The following is a 16626-nucleotide window of genomic DNA, read 5'->3' on the forward strand; positions in this document are numbered from 1 at the left end:
GGCTGTCATCATTAGAATTGCTTACAGACCTGGGAAAGTTGTGCTTGTCCATCAGGAACTGAGAAGAAAATTGTGCTTGGAAAAAAAAGTTTGTTAAGGTTAGAAACTGAGATTCAGATATTTAACTATTTAACATTATTCAAAGATCTGGTTATTAGTTTCTTTTAAAACAAACTAAATGCAGGGGCTCCAAGCTGGCTCAGTGGGTAGAGTGTATGACTCTTGACCTTAGGGTTAAGTTTGAGCCCCATGTTGGGTGTAGAGATTATTTAAAAATAAGGTCTTTAGAGGCGCCTGGGTGGCGCAGTCGGTTAAGCGTCCGACTTCAGCCAGGTCACGATCTTGCGGTCCGTGGGTTCGAGCCCCGCGTCGGGCTCTGGGCTGATGGCTCAGAGCCTGGAGCCTGTTTCCGATTCTGTGTCTCCCTCTCTCTCTGCCCCTCCCCCGTTCATGCTCTGTCTCTCTCTGTCCCAAAAATAAATAAAAAACGTTGAAAAAAAATTAAAAAAAATAAGGTCTTTAAAAATCTTTTTAAATAAATGAACTAAATGCAGAAAACAAAATAATAAGATTTTTTTATGTGTATCTGTATTGCATTGAATAATGTTACAGTAGTCACACATAGTCGTATCTATGTCACAGAAGCCAAATGCAAGGCCACCCTGAAACTGATACTCAGACTGTGAGGCTATTGGGGGAAAATACAGTATTATGAGACAGTGAATGAGAGGTGGAAGGAACAGTGGTTTTCTTATATTGGATCTTAAGAAGATTCTCTCTGAGGAGGTAACATTTGAGCTCGTCAAGGATGACAAAGAGCCAGCTTTGTGCCTCTGAGACACAAAGGTGGGCATGATGCATAGTAAGGCAGGCCACCGTGGCTAGAATATGAAGAATGAGGTTGGGAGGTACATAGGGCCAGGGAATGAAGATGAGCTGAAAAGACTTTGGAGGGTTTTAAGCAGAGGAGGCATGGATCTAATTTACCTGATAGGGATAGAGTTGACACTGTCTCTGACCTCTAGTTCAGGGGAGAGACAAGAAAAGAGATAAAAATCATTACAGTATTTTGGGTACCTTGCTAGGAGAAGCTGGGGCCATGGGAAGTGTAGGGATTTAGCCAATGTTAGAGCTAGGCTTAACTATAGGTCTCTAGCTTGTGCAATTCATCTGAAACTTATCAAAAGATGTCTACCCTCTGCTTTTTTCTCTACCCCCTTCCCACTAAACAATATTAAACAACAAAGTGTTTGCACACTGATTTCAGCTCTCATATTATTCAACCTTCCCCAACTTTGGACTGATTACTTTTGGGGGTGGGGAATGATTTTGGTTGCAACTTTTTCCACAGTGGAAAAGGTGTTCTGACCCATTTTATTTCTCCCAGGGTAGAAATAAGTGACACCAAATGCATCCACTTAAAATTCCAGCACTTCAATAGAGGATTGTTCTTGGGTAGCAACGTTAAACAAGCAAGGAGCATGCTTCCGAATAGGGCTTCAGGATTTCTTGCAGGCATTACAAGTTGCCTTTATTACGAGGTGTGAAATGTATCTGTCTGGGAAGGGGATACAAAGACTTTGGTAACTTAGCGATTACAGGTCCTGGAAGTGGTGGAGAGACGTCATCACTTTAATGCTCTGTCCACCTAACCATGGGTTACCAGGAGCAGTTCACTATTCAACCACTATCCTAGATGGAGTCATAGGTGAGGCCCAACAATACTTTTCCCTTCTAAGTCCCCTTGGTCCAGCCCACGCCATCTCACCTGGGCATCAGGGCGTTATGCCCCACTCCCCTTCCTTCTCATCACTGCTCTATCCTGGTCCAGAGACATATGCCCGCCAGGTATGAGGTGACAGAGATCCTCTGCGCGGTCCAGCCTCTGGGTGATGTAGCCGCAGAACAAATGATCAGGCCGACAATCTCCGAGCAGAACACCAGGGCTTTCCTTGTTTTCCAGCCTTCGCCTTTCCAAGGCCCCTGCTTGCCTCCACCTTTCCACTGGGTTAAGAACTACCCCAGAAAAGTAAGGAGGTGGGGGAGAAAACCCCGCCCCACTGCCACGTTCAATTCAGGGATGGACTCTTCCCGGGCCTGACCGCCGCCTCCTAAGGAAGCCCCTTGGGGGCCCACCGCCCTGCAGCAGCCCCCGATGTCCCTACCCTACCCTCTCCGGGCCTGGCTCCTGAGGTCAGATTTAGGGCAGCAGGAGCCCAAAGACTCCCGCCACCTGCCTGCCCACTCCAACCTTGCCGGCGGCCCCGCCCACGCAGGCGAAGGTTTAAAGGGCCGGGCGGGCCCACCCGGGCGCAACGCCCCTCCCTGCTCCCGCCGCCTGCCCAGGCCGCACCCACTTGGGGGCGGCGCGCCCGGGCCTATTTCACCCGCGGCGGGCGCGGCCGCTTTAAGCGGGGGCGGGACTGCACGGCGGCTGTGGCTGCGAGGGCTTCTCTGGGGGTCGCGGGCTGGAGCTGCAGGAGGCCGGCCGCCGAGGTGAGGGTAATCGCGGGCAGGCGCAGGCAGGCGAGGGAGGGCAGCGGAACGGCCCCAGGAGGCTCGCGCTGCTGCCCGGACCAGTGCGGCGGGGACCCGGCGTGGGGAGGCCTGTGCGGCGGCTCCGCGGAGCGACAGAGGTAGGCTCCGTACGCCGGGTCCCCCTAGGCCCCCCCCCCTCCCAGCCCCCACCGGGGTCCAGCCCGGGAGGCGGGGGCCGGCGGCCGCCCTGTAGCCTCCGGCTGCCTGGCGGCGCTGGGGAGCTCTGGGAGGCGGACGGCTAGCGGAGCGGGAATTGGCCCTCGGCGCTCGCCGTAGCACGGCTTGGAGGGCGGACGCTGGGTGCCCGGGGACGACGACAAAAGGAGGGAAGCGGAGAGCCGTTTGAGACCGGGAAGAGAGAGCGTGAGGTTGGGGCCCCGTTCCCCCGGAGGCGCCCCGGGCCAGCCTGGCACCTCCCGGCCTCCACGCAGGCCCCTGGCTCGTCCGGCCCGGCGCGGAGAGCGAAGGTAGCGGCGACGACAGCGCCCCCTCTGGTCCGGCGGCGCCGCCTCAGTCGCGGCGGGGCGGGGCGGCCGGGCCGTTTGTCTGTGCGCGGGCGCGGCGCCGGCTCCGGCCTTCCCACCTGGCCCGGGACGCGGGCTTCCGTCGGGCCCATGGCCGGCGGCATCATCGAGCTGCTCTCCCGCAGACGGGCGGAATGGGCCGTTTTCCCTCCTCAGCCCACCCCCCACCCTCACCCTCACCCCCAGGCCCAGCAGAACGCGGGGCCTGGCCTCTTGGGGCCCCGGGCGATGGAAGAGTTGACTTCGGTGAAAAAGGGGGTCCAAGGAGTTTGGGCACGACCCGAAGTTTCGTAGGCACAGAGAGGCCCTCACCCTGACTCTCGGGTCCCCAGGGATGAGAATATGGGGGCATTCGGTGAAATGCCCGAAAGAGGAAGCAGTAAGTAGTCAGGTCTTCCAGCAGGGCTGACGGAATCCCCCTCTTCTGTCTCCGTGAGTTTTCCTGCCCGGAGCAGGAGGAGCGGGATAGAGCACCTCTCGGCGTCTTTTCTGCATCCAAGTGCTTTTTTTGGTGGTCTCGGAGACCGTGGCCAGAAGAGGCTTTGTGGAGTCAGGGTGTCCCCATCACTTGGGGCACAAGTGTGAGCTGCAAGGGAGTGCATCCGGTAGGCAGGGCTTTGCAAAGGTCGGCAGAAGAAGCAAATTAAGTCCTGAAACTGCGGCTTCGTGCCCAGTGGAATTAAACAGTTCTATACACAAGGAAGATGGGTAAAAGCAAATTCATCAGGTTCTCAAGATACTTCTGTGAGGGCTCTTAAAATTCAAACCAAGTGTCAGCCTGGAGAGGTAGCTCCTGAAGTGTGGTCATCAACGACCTGAAGCATGCATGCATGCATTCATTCATTCATTCATTGAAGGAGTATTTTCTAAGTACCTACTTTGTGCCAGCTGCAAACAAAATTTACAGCTTCCTGGGTCCCTCACTGAACCACAGTCTCTGGGTAGTGCTTGGAAGTCCGTCTTTGGCACCTGGTGATCTTAGTGCACACTGAAGTTTGAGAACCAATTACCTAGGATAGAGGTTGCCAAATCCAGTCAGCTGCCTGTGTTTGTTTTTGTTTTCTTTTTTAGGATTTTTATTTTTAAGTGATCTCTACGCCTCTGCACCCAACGTGGGGCTCGAACTTACACCCCAGAGACCGAAAGTCTCATGCTCTACTGACTGAATCAGCCAGGCGCCCCTCAGCTGTGTGTTTTTATATAGCCTGTGAACTAGGAATGCTTTTTACCTTTTTTATAATTTTTTTAATGTTTTATTTATTTTTGAGAGACAGAGTACCCAGGGGGGAGGGGCAGAGCGAGAGGGAGAGACAGAATCCGAACCAGGCTCCGGTCTCTGGGCGGTCAGCACAGAGCCCAATGTGGGGCTCGAACCCACGAACTGCGAGATCATGACCTGAGCCAAAGTTGGGCGCTTAGCCAACTGAGCCACCTAGGCACCCCGGTTTTTACATTTTTAAATGGTTGAGAAAAAAATCCACAGAAGAAGAATGTTTCATGACATTTTAGAATTATATGAAATTGAAATTTCGGTGTCCATAAATAAAAGTTCTCTGGATCACAGCCATGATTTTTCGTCTGTGGGTTGTCCATGGCTGTTTATTGGCTATAACAGAGTTAAGTGTTGTGATAGAGACTAAAAAGGCTAAAATGTTTACTTTCTGGCTTATAGAGAGTTTGCCAACCCCTGGCCTAGGGAAAGAAAGATATGCAGTAAGGGGGAGAGGGGGACGTCTATTTATAAAAATCATGTTTAGAAGTTAATAGGTAAAATGGATATAAGTAAATTTCATTTTCCAAAAAGCAGAATGAATAGTATTCTGGGTTAATTAAAAAGTATTTAGTTTAATGTAGTTATTTAGGTAAGATTTTCCATATAGATTGTGAGCCTGTGCCTTTAATAAGTTGACAGACCATGTGCTTCTTTTCATAGGCTGGGTGAACTCATGGACCTGATATCTTTCTCTTGAGAAACCAACCGGCTGAAAAAAAAAATGGCATTTGTTGCAACACAAGGGGCCACGGTGGTTGACCAAACCACTCTGATGAAAAAATACCTTCAGTTCGTGGCAGCTCTCACGGATGTAAATACACGTGAGTCAATTTTGTTAAGAAGTACATTATCGGGACTCATTCTGTTCCGTTCAAATGACATGCACCTGGAGATAAATAGTAATGTCAGCTTTTATCCTAATTTTCCCATTCCCTGCCTTGTGGAGAAGCAAAGTGATGAGCATTGCTGGCTGGAGCCCCAAAGAGGCACACGTGTGTGTGTATGTGTATGTATGTATATATCTGTGCCCTTGTCTGTGCATGCACACGTATGTCTGGGAGTATGAGTGTGTGTGTGACTGGTGGTAGGGAACAAGTTATGTGCCTTCTGTTGGACCATGACAGTCAAACTGATAAGATCTGATTGCTTCTCTTAACTCCCTAAATCTTACCATTTTCTGAAGACCCTTAACATAATTTCAATTACCTGATGACTTTTTTTGTCATTTACAGCTGATGAAACAAAGTTAAAAATGATGCAAGAAGTTAGTGAAAATTTTGAGGTATGAGCTTAATTTATTTTTTTTCTTGTGAGCTGAATATTCACATGTGCTTTCCAACTGCTCCTCTGTCAATCTTACTAGTAAGTCAGAAATCGTTCTCTCTGTTAGTGTGACCTGTTGCATTTCAGAACTGAAATTTGACCTGCACACAGTATTGTCCAACTTCCTCACCTAGTAACCGTGAACTTCAAGTGATGTTGAGGAATGTTGCTTTGGTTTTGGTGGTTGAACTTGTTTTCGTTTTGAGGCATATGCTTTCAGGATGCGCTCACACTTGTGTGGTAGATTTGCTGTATTCACATAATAACAGGTGGAGTGAGAGCTGGAAGTCCGTTGTGGCTCTGTTACTTAATCACTTCCGTGACCTTGAGCAGTTTCTCTCTTCTGAGTCTCACATTCCACGGTTTTATAGTGTCATGTTAGGTCTCTGTGCACTTTTCTTCAGTCTGTCTTGTCTGTGTTCTTTAGATTGGATAATTTCTACTGCCTGCCTTCAGGGTCACAGTGTTTTGTGTCCTCTCCAGTTTGCTGAGATGTTTTTTTCTTTAATTTTTTTTTTTAACGTTTATTTATTTTTGAGACAGAGAGAGACAGAGTATGAACAGGGGAGGGGCAGAGAGAGAGGGAGACACAGAATCTGAAACAGGCTCCGGGCTCTGAGCTGTCAGCACAGAGCCCGACGCGGGGCTCGAACTCACGGACCTTGAGATCATGACCTGAGCCGAAGTCGGACGCTTAACCGACCAAGCCACCCAGGCGCCCCAACTGCTGAGATTTTTTAAAATTTCAATTTATTTTTTATATTATTTCAGTTATTGTCCTTTCAGTTTTGGAACTTCCATTTGGTTCTTCTTTTTAGATTTTGGGTCTTCACAGAGATGATCATCATTCATTAATGCCCATTTTGTTCTTGGAACACATTTATAATGACTGCATTCAAGTCTTGAGTGAATCTAGGGGTCCCATGATCCTGCCTCTTCGCACGTCTGGGACTTTTTGAGTAAGCTGAATATTGTATGTGAAACATAGGGACTCTAGCTTCTTCCGTTCCCTCCCTCTGAAGAGTGCTGATATGTTGATTGTGGTAGGCAGTTCAGTGGCCGGCTGATCTCCTCGAACCTGCAGAGGCTTGGTTTTATGCTATGGTATGGAGGACCTGTGGGAAGGCTGAGATGGTCCCCAGGTCTCTCTGAGTCAGTGGAATTTAGCCTCCAAACTCCAGCTCCAGGTGATATCATCAGAAGTTGATTTGAGGCTTTGCTTGTTTAGAGGCTTTACTCTAGGGCAGGGACCTTGCTCAGCTGGGTGTCTGGGGTGAGAAAGAGGTGTTAAGAAAGTGCAGTGTGGCCAGGCTGGACCCACAACATCCTCCAGCACTGCTAGACCCCTGATGGGTCTTCGTCCCTCTTGGTGAGCTGCAGGTAGCGTTACCTCCTCTTACCTGGACGTGCAGCTCAGCCCTCAGTCAAGGTCTCAAGGACTCAGAGAAGACCATCCCCTGTACTTCCTGTTTCTCTGGGGTTCTCCTTTGCAGGTTCCAGCCACCTGAACTGCCTGAAACTCTGGTGTTTGCTCCTCAGCTCAGCAGGATCATCATACTGTCCTTGGGCGCCAGCGTGCCGAGCCCCTGTCAGGGCATGCGTGCCTGAGCAGAGAGCTGTGGTGGCCATGTAATCTCCCCTCTGGAGATCGTGGCCCTTGTCCAGCACCTGAAAACTGTTCTCTCGTGTTTTGTCCAACTTTATGGTTAGTCTGGTGCTGTTAGTTTCATAGGCAGAAGAGAAGGTCACATTTCTTACTTTTCGTGTGGAGATAATAAAACCTTTCTCAGAGAGTTCATGTAATTAACAAAATGTTTCTAGCTTCTGACGTGGTCATTTGAATTGCAAAGGTCGGAATCAGTGGGGATGAATCAGATGCCCTAGGATCTGTAGTAATGGGGAGTATTTCCATTTGGTGGGAGTTTTTCTTTGGTAGTTTTGTTCTAAGTAGACGTTAAGGACTTGTTGCCCTGAACTGAGCTGGGGAAAAAAAAAAATCCTGAGATATTTAGAGATTGAGCTAAAGAGCTTTCTTTTTTGCCCAAGCTGCTAACGCAAGCTGTTAAAAACAAAACACAAAAAAACTAAAAAAAGAGGTGGAAGGGAGGACATGATAGGCCTGCGTTCTGCGTTTTTGGCAGAGCTGGTAAGTGAGAACCACAGCCCCAGTGGGCTTGAGAGGATCAAGTCATGGAGGGTCTCGTGAACCTGCAGAAACAAGCACTTGAATCCAGCCTCTGAGTGTGGGCACGAGGCTATCTGGATTAAGTGTCTGGCCCCTTTGCCTCTTGTTTCATTTCTCGCTGTTAGCAAGTTAATTTTGGACTTTGGTCCTGGGTGCGTTGATTCAATCCAGAGAACTAAACGTTTACCAAAGCAGTATACTTTGGGCTTTTTAAAATAGTGACTTTTGAAATCTGTATGATATGAACGTTTGCCTTAAGTAAAATCCAGAAAACTAAGCCCTTCAAAGAATTAAATACTAGGGTGAGCATCAGTAGGTAATTCTGTATTGCCACCATTTCCACCCTGGAAGAAAGTCTGAATGGGATGAGTGAAATTAAAAACAATTCCAGTGCTTTCAGGAGCCTTAGAAATCTCCTCAAGCACTTAGGAATAAAATTGTGATCCAAGTAAATGTCGTATGGACCATCTTTCAGGACAGAAAATAAAAGCTTTGAGTTAGAACTCGCATGAAAAATTCATACGGATCAAAGAGCTGGGGGCTAAGTTGTAATGCTGGCAGCACAACGGGGCATCTTGTTGAATGAATCTTTTTTATGGGAGAAATTCGAAACTGACGTTTTGAGAGCTATGGAATCCGTGGTTGCTAATGGGCTTATGTGCAGATGAGCTGGATTTCTTAACCTTGGTAATGTTCCAGCATGAATCTTCTACCTTATGCCCTTGAATGTGGGCATCTCCCTAAAAAGTCTTAAGCTGTAGGCATGAGAGGTGACAAACACAGTTCCTGCTCCCAGTGAATTCATAGCCTGCTTGGGGGGAGCTGCGAGGCACGGTGGGGTCCCCCACGGCATACTGTGTGAATGGAGCCCTGGGTTCGCCCTGGGAACCTGGTGGTGCTCAGGCGTTATTTTTGCATGGGACCACACTCTTTTCTGGTTTTCGCCTTTTCCTCTGTCTTACCCTTCGTAGATTCCCCTTCCAAGATTACCTTAGTGTGATAGGCAACCCTACACTTTTATTTTCAGCCCAGATCAGTGTCTGGAGTTTGAGACACTTGTATTTAGTTAACTGCCCAGATGCTTCTTGCGATAGTAACAATTTAACCACTTAGTCCCTTGCTCCCGTCCCTCCCATTAGGAACTAGTTTTAGTGCCTTTTACACCCAGGCTTTCTCATAATTTTGTGCCTTTGTGTATGTTTTTTTTCAAACCTTGTCCTTTTCCACTTTTTCACATGGCTAACTCCTGCTCACCTTTTAGGTTTGAGCATAATCATGGCTTCTTGGGGAAGGCGTTCTCTGCCCTTGGTTCCATTCACTACATTGTGTCCCATTTATAGATGTGCCCTTAGTTGCCATTACCTCCTCCATCATAATTCTGTATTGTTCTTTATCGGTCTTCCCAGCACGTGACTGCCTTCCCCATCTCTGAGGGCACGAATTGTATCTACTTTCTTCATTGTATCCCCGCAGAGCACGTGATAGAATCCTCAATGAGAATTTGTTGCATGAGCAAGTGAGGCCTTAGCAGGGGAGGGGACTTGGCTGTTAGACTTAATTTGCATCCACTTCTAAAGCTTACAGATGGACTGACATTCAGCAACGTTTATAACCTCTCTGAGCTTCTTTATCTGAGAAATGGAGACAATACTTATGTTGGGCTTGTGAGGACCAAGAGAGAAAGAATAAAAAAAAATATATTACCATAGCACGGCGCTCTGGTAATAACACCAGATGACATTTATTGAGCATTTACCGCAGAGCATTTGCTGCATTGTAAATTAACTCATGTAGTCTTTACATGATTACTTACATCAGGAAATAATAGGATACTCAACAGATGGGGATGCTGAGGCACAGAGGCTAACTGCCCAAGGTTCCCACTTCCTGAGTGGGTTCCAGAAAGTGCTCTAGGAGCCATTTTACTGCACGGTCTCCAGACTGTAGTTTCATTTTCTGTTCTTTTAGAATCAGTGCTGGGATAAATAATGGATTAGGTTGGGTTATAATCCAATTAATGTAGATCTAACCAGTAAATTAGCTTCAGATTAGAAAGAGGTGTCTGTGTGTTTACCACCTGAAGAAAGTAAGATCTAGAAGGTAAAGGACCTTTCAGAAGTTTCTTACTCAGGTGGTGGCACAGCCACCTTCTAGAGCAGGCTCTGAGTTCCACATTTTCCACAGTGCTAGTATTTCTACTTTTAACAGTAAATGTTAACATTTGGGCTCTTAAATTGGATTTCAGAAGCAGTGGTCATTTTAATTAATTTAAAACTGCAATCACGAGACCCCAGGGGCGCCTGGGTGGCTCATTCAGTTGGGCGTCCGACTTTGGCTCAGGTCCTGTTCTCGTGGTCTGTGGTTCGAGCCCTGTGTCGGGCTCTGTGCTGACAGTTTGGAGCCTGGAGCTTGCTTCTGATTCTGTGTCTCCCTCTCTCTGGCCCTCCTCCTCTCATGCTCCGTCTCACTCTCTCTCTCAAAAATAAATAAACATTAAAAAAAAAAAAAAACAACTTTAAGGGCGCCTGGGTGGCTTAGGCGGTTAAGCGTCCGACTTCAGCTCAGGTCACGATCTCGCGGTCCGTGAGTTCGAGCCCCGCGTCGGGCTCTGGGCTGATGGCTCAGAGCCTGGAGCCTGCTTCCGATTCTGTGTCTCCCTCTCTCTCTGCCCCTCCCCCATTCATGCTCTGTCTCTCTCTGTCTCAAAAATAAACGTTAAAAAAAAAATTTTAGGGGTGCCTGGGTGGCTCAGTCGGTTGAGCGACCGACTTTGGCTCAGGTCATGATCTCACGGTTTATGAGTTCAAGCCCCGTGTCGGGCTCTGGGCTGACAGCTCAGAGCCTGGAGCCTGCTTTCGATTCTGTGTCTCCTTCTCCCTGCCCCTCTCCCACTCGTGCTCTGTCTCTCTCTGTCTCAGAAATAAATAAACATTAAAAAAAAATTTTTTTAAAGTTTTAAAACTTCAATCACAAAAGCCTCTAAAAGTACTAAAAATTACTGTTGGCCTCGCTAAAGTGTTTTCTCTTTTGAGGTTATAGTGTGAATGGGAAATGAAAATATGAAAATACGCAGACTTAACGGGGTTTTCTTTTATCTTTGCCTAATTAGAATGTCACATCATCTCCTCAATATTCCACATTCCTCGAGCACATCATCCCCCGATTTCTCACATTTCTTCAAGATGGGGAGGTCCAGTTTCTTCAGGAGAAACCAGCCCAGGTAATCTGTTCAGAAATGTCAGCGAGCAGAGAAAATGTTGGCTTGCAAGCACTTATGAATTAAAACAAGTGAGAAAACTTAGGGTTCCACTTTAAAATAAGAGACGTTTTGGGGCACCTGGGTGGCTTAGTTGGTGAAGCGTCTGACTTCAGCTCAGGTCTGATCTTGCCATTCGTGGGTTTGGGCCCCACGTCGGGCTCTGTGCTGACCGCTCAGAGCCTGGAGCCTGCTTTAGATTCTGTGTCTCCCTCTCTCTCTGCCCCTCCCCTGTTCACACTCTGTGTCTCTGTCTCTCTCTCTCAAAAATAAATAAACATAAAAAAATAATAAATAGAGTAGGAGAGGTTTTGTCATGTAAGGATAGTTTTGTCCCAAACCATGCCTCTTCAGTTAAATGTCTTGGTTTTAATTCTTGACTTTTGCTGACTGGTGACATGTATACACTGTGTATTATAGACGAGTTCATATATCCACAAAAAGAGGGAGTGATCCCTTAGGTGACCCTCTCCATAGCTAGTGCCTCATCTACTCTTAGTGTCCATTCTCGTAACTTCTGGCCAGTTTTGTTTTATCTGTACCCGCCCCCGTGCTTTGCACCCCCCCCCTTCCCACCTTGATCATTTTAAGACTGTCTCATCATAATTTTTTCTATAAATATTTCAGTGCATGTCTCTTCAAAATAACTCTTTAAAAGTTAACATAATGCTAAACAAAGCATTTTTATGTTGTACCAGTTGAAGATCTACACATTTGACCTACCTTTTAGTTGTTGACTCCACAGTCGTACTCCAGAAGCTTAGTCAGCTTGTGATGTAATCAGTCCTCAGGCCCAAGAGAATCAATCAGGGAGAGGATTGTAGGAACCAAACACATGATGGAGGGAGATCCCAGACCAAGTTCAGTTTGTGTTGTGCTCTTTCATCTGGAATCCAGCCAGCAATCACACACTAGTGCCGTTCCGCTGGAAATAGTGATAAGTTTTCAAAGAGGGAAGGTTAGGCTTGGTTGATTTGGTACACGACTGTGGAAAGCTTGAAGTAATGGTTTGCGGTATGTACCTGGGATTACGTTTAAGTAATTTACAAGACTGTTCCTGAAATGGGGTCCATCTTGTAGTTGGGTGGTTCCCAGTGTGGGGTGCAGACAGCCGTGTAACTTGGAGAGTATAAAATAATTATTCTGGGACTCTTGGAAGGATTTGATATTTATGTTTTTTATTTTTCTTCACCAGCAACTACGGAAACTGGTCCTTGAAATAATTCACAGGATACCAACCAACGAACATCTTCGTCCTCATACAAAAAATGTTCTATCTGTGATGTTTCGCTTTTTAGAGGTAATCTTTGAGAATTCTTGTTATTTAGCCGTATTCAGACTTTCAGTGGTTTTCTTCTTGTAGAATCTGGTATTCCATGCTTCTCTTTCACTGAAGTTGTGATTCGCATGAGTAAAAACTTTCTTAATGTCCATTTTGCCAACCAGATTACTAAGAAATATTAATTGAAGATTCATGGAGTCAGCAGGGAATTGAGTAGACATAGTGGAAATGTTTGGAAAGGTTTGGGTAGACAGACTCAGAGTGCAGGGCCCTTTGGTTTTCTTCTACTTCAGGCACAGTAGATGCTGCTAAAGAGTTTCTCAAACTCTTCGGGTGAATCCACCTGATACCTGTTAATGTTAACCTCTGAAACTTTCCTTGCTGCTTAGTCCCAATGGGTTTAGAATTCTGTTGTATTTCGGGGCCTCTTGGAAGGGTGAGCTTTGGAGGGGGATAGAGTTGGATTCAGAGCCTCTTCTGCCATGGGTTAGCTGCTGTGGTAGCCTCATTGCTTACCTTCTCTGAGCCTTAGCTTCCTCATAGGTAAGATGTGGAGGACACCCCCATTCAGAGAGCGTAAAGGATTTAGCAGATTGTCCAATACGGGGTGGATGCTCACCAGTTCTGTTGGCAGCATTTTTAAGCAACGAGAAAGCGTGCTTTGGACCATTAAGACCTTCCTCTTCCTTCATGGTGTGACTTGCCAAAGTGTTACTCTCCAGAGCTCACTGGCAGGATACCCTTCCGTTGGTCCACTAAAGACCTCAAAAGCTTCTTGTCTGAGGCTACTGTGTTCTGTGTTCAACACATGAAATCTGGGTTGGCTGACGTTGGGTGCGTGTACAGAAAAATGCTTAGAAAATAGCCTGTGATCTTTAGATTAAAATAACCTTAGAAGTGTAACTCTTTTTAAATGCTTTTTTTTTTTCTTTTTTAAGACGGAAAACGAAGAGAATGTTCTTATTTGTCTAAGAATCATTATCGAGCTACACAAACAGTTCAGGCCACCCATCACACAAGAAGTAAGTGTTTAGACTGATAGCATTTATAAAAGTATGTCAACAGGCTTTTTCTTTTGCATAATTTGTGTACTGTCTTTTAGAATTGATGATGGGACATGCTGCTTTCCAGAAAAGGATAGCCTCAGTCTGGGGGAAAGTCTTTATGGGTTTCATAGTGACTTTTGTTTGGTCCATGTTTATATGAATATTCTGCTGAATTTGTACATTAGTTGAAACGTGGTAAACTACTAAACTGGCAGGGCTGTTTGGGTAATTCTGGTATTTACAGGTCTGATGTGCTGGAAGGCTCCAGTCATTGTATGCTCTGCAAGGGTGTGAGATGTGGGTTCTGAAGTCAGAACTGGCTTGGAATCTCAGCTCTGTAACTCGGTAATTGACCATCTGTAATTGGCATTGGGTCAGCTCCTAGCCCTTTGGAGCTTTTTCCATAAAATGAGCGCCCTCACAGGACATAGCCACAAAAGATTGCTTGAAGAATTCAGTATGAAAGTTAAGTTCTTAGCAGAGTGATTGGTACCTACAAAGTAAGCATTAAACCTGCTGTTAGTCATAGTTAAGGTAGTATCTTCTCTAACATTAACTTTAGTAAATGCATGTTGTAGATTATTTTGGAGTAAAGATGCAATAGAATTCCTGTCATCTTAAGAAAGCGATTTTGATGTATTGATTTCTGTTCCTCATCCCCATCTTGTGTATATGTATATTTCCTACATAAGAGTGTTTTCCCGATGGTAAAAAATTCTTTACAAAGTTGATTTTTAATGGATGTGTAGTAGTCTTTCTTACGATGCCCTTGTTTTTAGATAGTTAAGGTATTGCAGAATTTTTATGTTACGACTATTGCTGAATATCTTGTTTACAGTTCAAATTATTTCATAGACTGGTTTTGTAGTAGAGTTATCAAGTCAAGCGAGTTAATGTTTTAATGCTTCTGAGAGATATTGAATGTCATTAAGTTGATTTCCAGAAGGGTTTGAGCGGTTCATGCTTCCCTTGGTAGTATAGGAGAGTCTCCCTCTGGTTGGATTCCATCTCACATGGATAGTAGTACTTTTTGAAAGGCAATAAGTGGTATTTATTTTCATTTTTGTTCCTTTGCTCTTCCTGATTTAGAAACTTACTTCCTTCTTATTTCTTTTTTTGTCTGTTCACGTTCATTGCCTGTTGGAATTTGAGTCTGACATTTTTCCTGCCTGTTTTATGAGTTCTTGTACTCATGTATTAGCACTTGCATTACTTACTGTATTTTCTGTTTATAAATTTCTTATGTTGTCTTTTTAAAATTTTACTTTCAGATTCATCATTTTTTGGATTTTGTGAAACAGATTTACAAGGAGCTTCCAAAAGTAGTGGTATGTTTTTAATATCGTTTGAATCTATTATTTGTATACATTTATTCCTCATTCCAAAGGGAATTTGAAATAGTTGGGTTGAAGGAATAATTGGGGGGAATGCAAATTTGAGGATGAGGAGTGTTTAGTGGTGGTCAGAATGGAAGTTGATAAATCAGCCATTTAAAAGGAGTTCTTTCGGTTTCACTGTTTAAATACGTCATTTTTTACGTAAAAGCAGTGTGTTTTAGTGTAGAAATTTGCAAAAAAACAAAAAACCCAAGGTAAATTGTCTGTAATTTTCTCACTTGTAAGCAACCATTGATATTAAAGTTTCACTTTTTCACTTTTTTCACGCTTTTTAAAGATGGTTGCACTCCTGTTGTGAGGTTTTTTTGGGAGGTAGTGTCCGCTTTTAGATTCCTTTTCAATGTCATTAAAATTCCTTCCTATGTTGAAAGAAGTCTTTCTCAGTGGCTTCAGCAAGCAGTGTGTGAAAGCGCATGGCGTGCATGAGGGCGGTCTCCTCCCCACCTTACTCTCACCTAATAGACGGTGCCACTGGGACCAGTTTGGAACATCCTGTAACACACTTTTCTGCCAGCAGTCATAGTTCTTAGTGGCCCCATAATTTCCCGTCCTGTGCGTGTACCTGGATTGTCTCCTTGATGCTGGTTTTCCCAATTTCCACTTCCTGTCACAATCACAAGTAATACTGGTAAAAAATTTTTGGTAAAAATCATTGTGCATGAATCTGTTCGTGTATCAAAGTTTTTCTAAAGATTTTTTTTTTTAAGCTTTAAAGGAATTTTTTAAAAATCAAAGAAGTAATATCCTTTTGGTATTTTAAGGATTTTAATCTACGAATGTATAAAATTTCATTTGTTGCATTCTGAAATTGTCAAGTTATCATTATTACTGAGTTAGCAAGTGCTGACACTTGCCATTCAGTCAGAAAAGCTGCTTTTCATAAGAAGTGGCCTTATTTAATCTAAAGCCCAAATCGCATTGAGAACTAAGGATGGCAGTGAGGCCCTGGCCTTTAAAAATGTCTGTGCTTTGCTTCCATTCCTGTCTTTGATCTATGTGTAGGAGACTGTTTGGGAAGTGGATTCAGTGGGGACTAGCTCTGAGTTTCCTACCACCAGAGGGAGGGGCTACATTCTCCCCCCCCCCCCCCCCCCCCCCCCCCCCGCTGAGGTAGGGACGTAATGCCATGCACCTGATCTCTTACCAGCCAGGAAAAAAAGGAGAAAATACTTTGGGCGAGTTTTTTGTTTTCCATTGTTGACAGTAGAGGATGTCGCTGTCATGGTCTCTTTGTCCGTAAAGAGGACCCCAAGTACTATGGCATCAGTGCAACGGAAAAGCGTACAACACTGGGTTTGCTCCATCAGGTGTCAGGTGTGTTTCATTGAGGAATATTGTGTCTGCCTCGGAAGAATGATTTCTGCTCTTTCTATGCAGAACCGCTACTTTGAGAACCCTCAGGTGATCCCCGAGAACACAGTCCCTCCCCCAGAAATGGTTGGTATGATCACAACAATTGCTGTGAAAGTCAATCCAGAGCGCGAGGACAGTGAGACAAGAACAGTAAGTTTTTTTCCATCGTTTTGCTTTGTTTTTATCCATGTCTCCTATACTTGGTAGAGGAAAAAAATGAGGTACTCTTCATGTATATTTTTAGTGTATTTTGGGGATTTTTCCTCTAAGCACGTGAGGTATTTAAGATCAGAGGCGTGTGAGTGCTTGAGAGTGTCACTGGTTCTGCTGAGCAGCCCGCAAGTCCTAAAGGTGAACTGTTGCTCACTGTGGATGGGAAGATAAAATGATAAGACAGTAGTGCAAATCCAGAATCCTCTGTTGGGAAGAGCAGCTGCCCAGGCGAGGTG

The 16626-nt window shown here is 45.4% G+C and overlaps 1 protein-coding gene and 1 long non-coding RNA gene across 12 annotated transcripts in view; one reads left to right on the plus strand and one right to left on the minus strand.

The window, feature by feature from the left end:
• Positions 1-1485: 1485 nt before the first annotated feature.
• LOC125153934 (uncharacterized) lies at positions 1486-2503 on the minus strand. Its single transcript, XR_007147625.1, has 2 exons — positions 1769-2503; positions 1486-1558 (listed from the first exon to the last, which is right to left on the minus strand). It is a non-coding gene; the product is annotated as an uncharacterized LOC125153934 (long non-coding RNA).
• TRRAP (transformation/transcription domain associated protein) overlaps positions 2358-16626 on the plus strand; it is a 119633-nt gene continuing 105364 nt past the window's right edge. For 8 of the 11 annotated variants that reach the window (XM_047837443.1, XM_047837451.1, XM_047837449.1 and 5 more), the window contains exons 1-8: positions 2358-2496; positions 4996-5156; positions 5568-5617; positions 10953-11063; positions 12295-12399; positions 13320-13403; positions 14699-14755; positions 16202-16327. In XM_047837443.1, coding sequence (XP_047693399.1) covers positions 5057-5156; positions 5568-5617; positions 10953-11063; positions 12295-12399; positions 13320-13403; positions 14699-14755; positions 16202-16327 — 633 coding nt within the window. In that variant the 5' untranslated portion in view covers positions 2358-2496; positions 4996-5056. The other 3 variants (XM_047837445.1, XM_047837444.1, XM_047837446.1) reach the window with 3 other exon arrangements.

This window comes from Prionailurus viverrinus, chromosome E3, assembly GCF_022837055.1.
Source record: "Prionailurus viverrinus isolate Anna chromosome E3, UM_Priviv_1.0, whole genome shotgun sequence".
Lineage (NCBI taxonomy): Eukaryota > Metazoa > Chordata > Mammalia > Carnivora > Felidae > Prionailurus > Prionailurus viverrinus.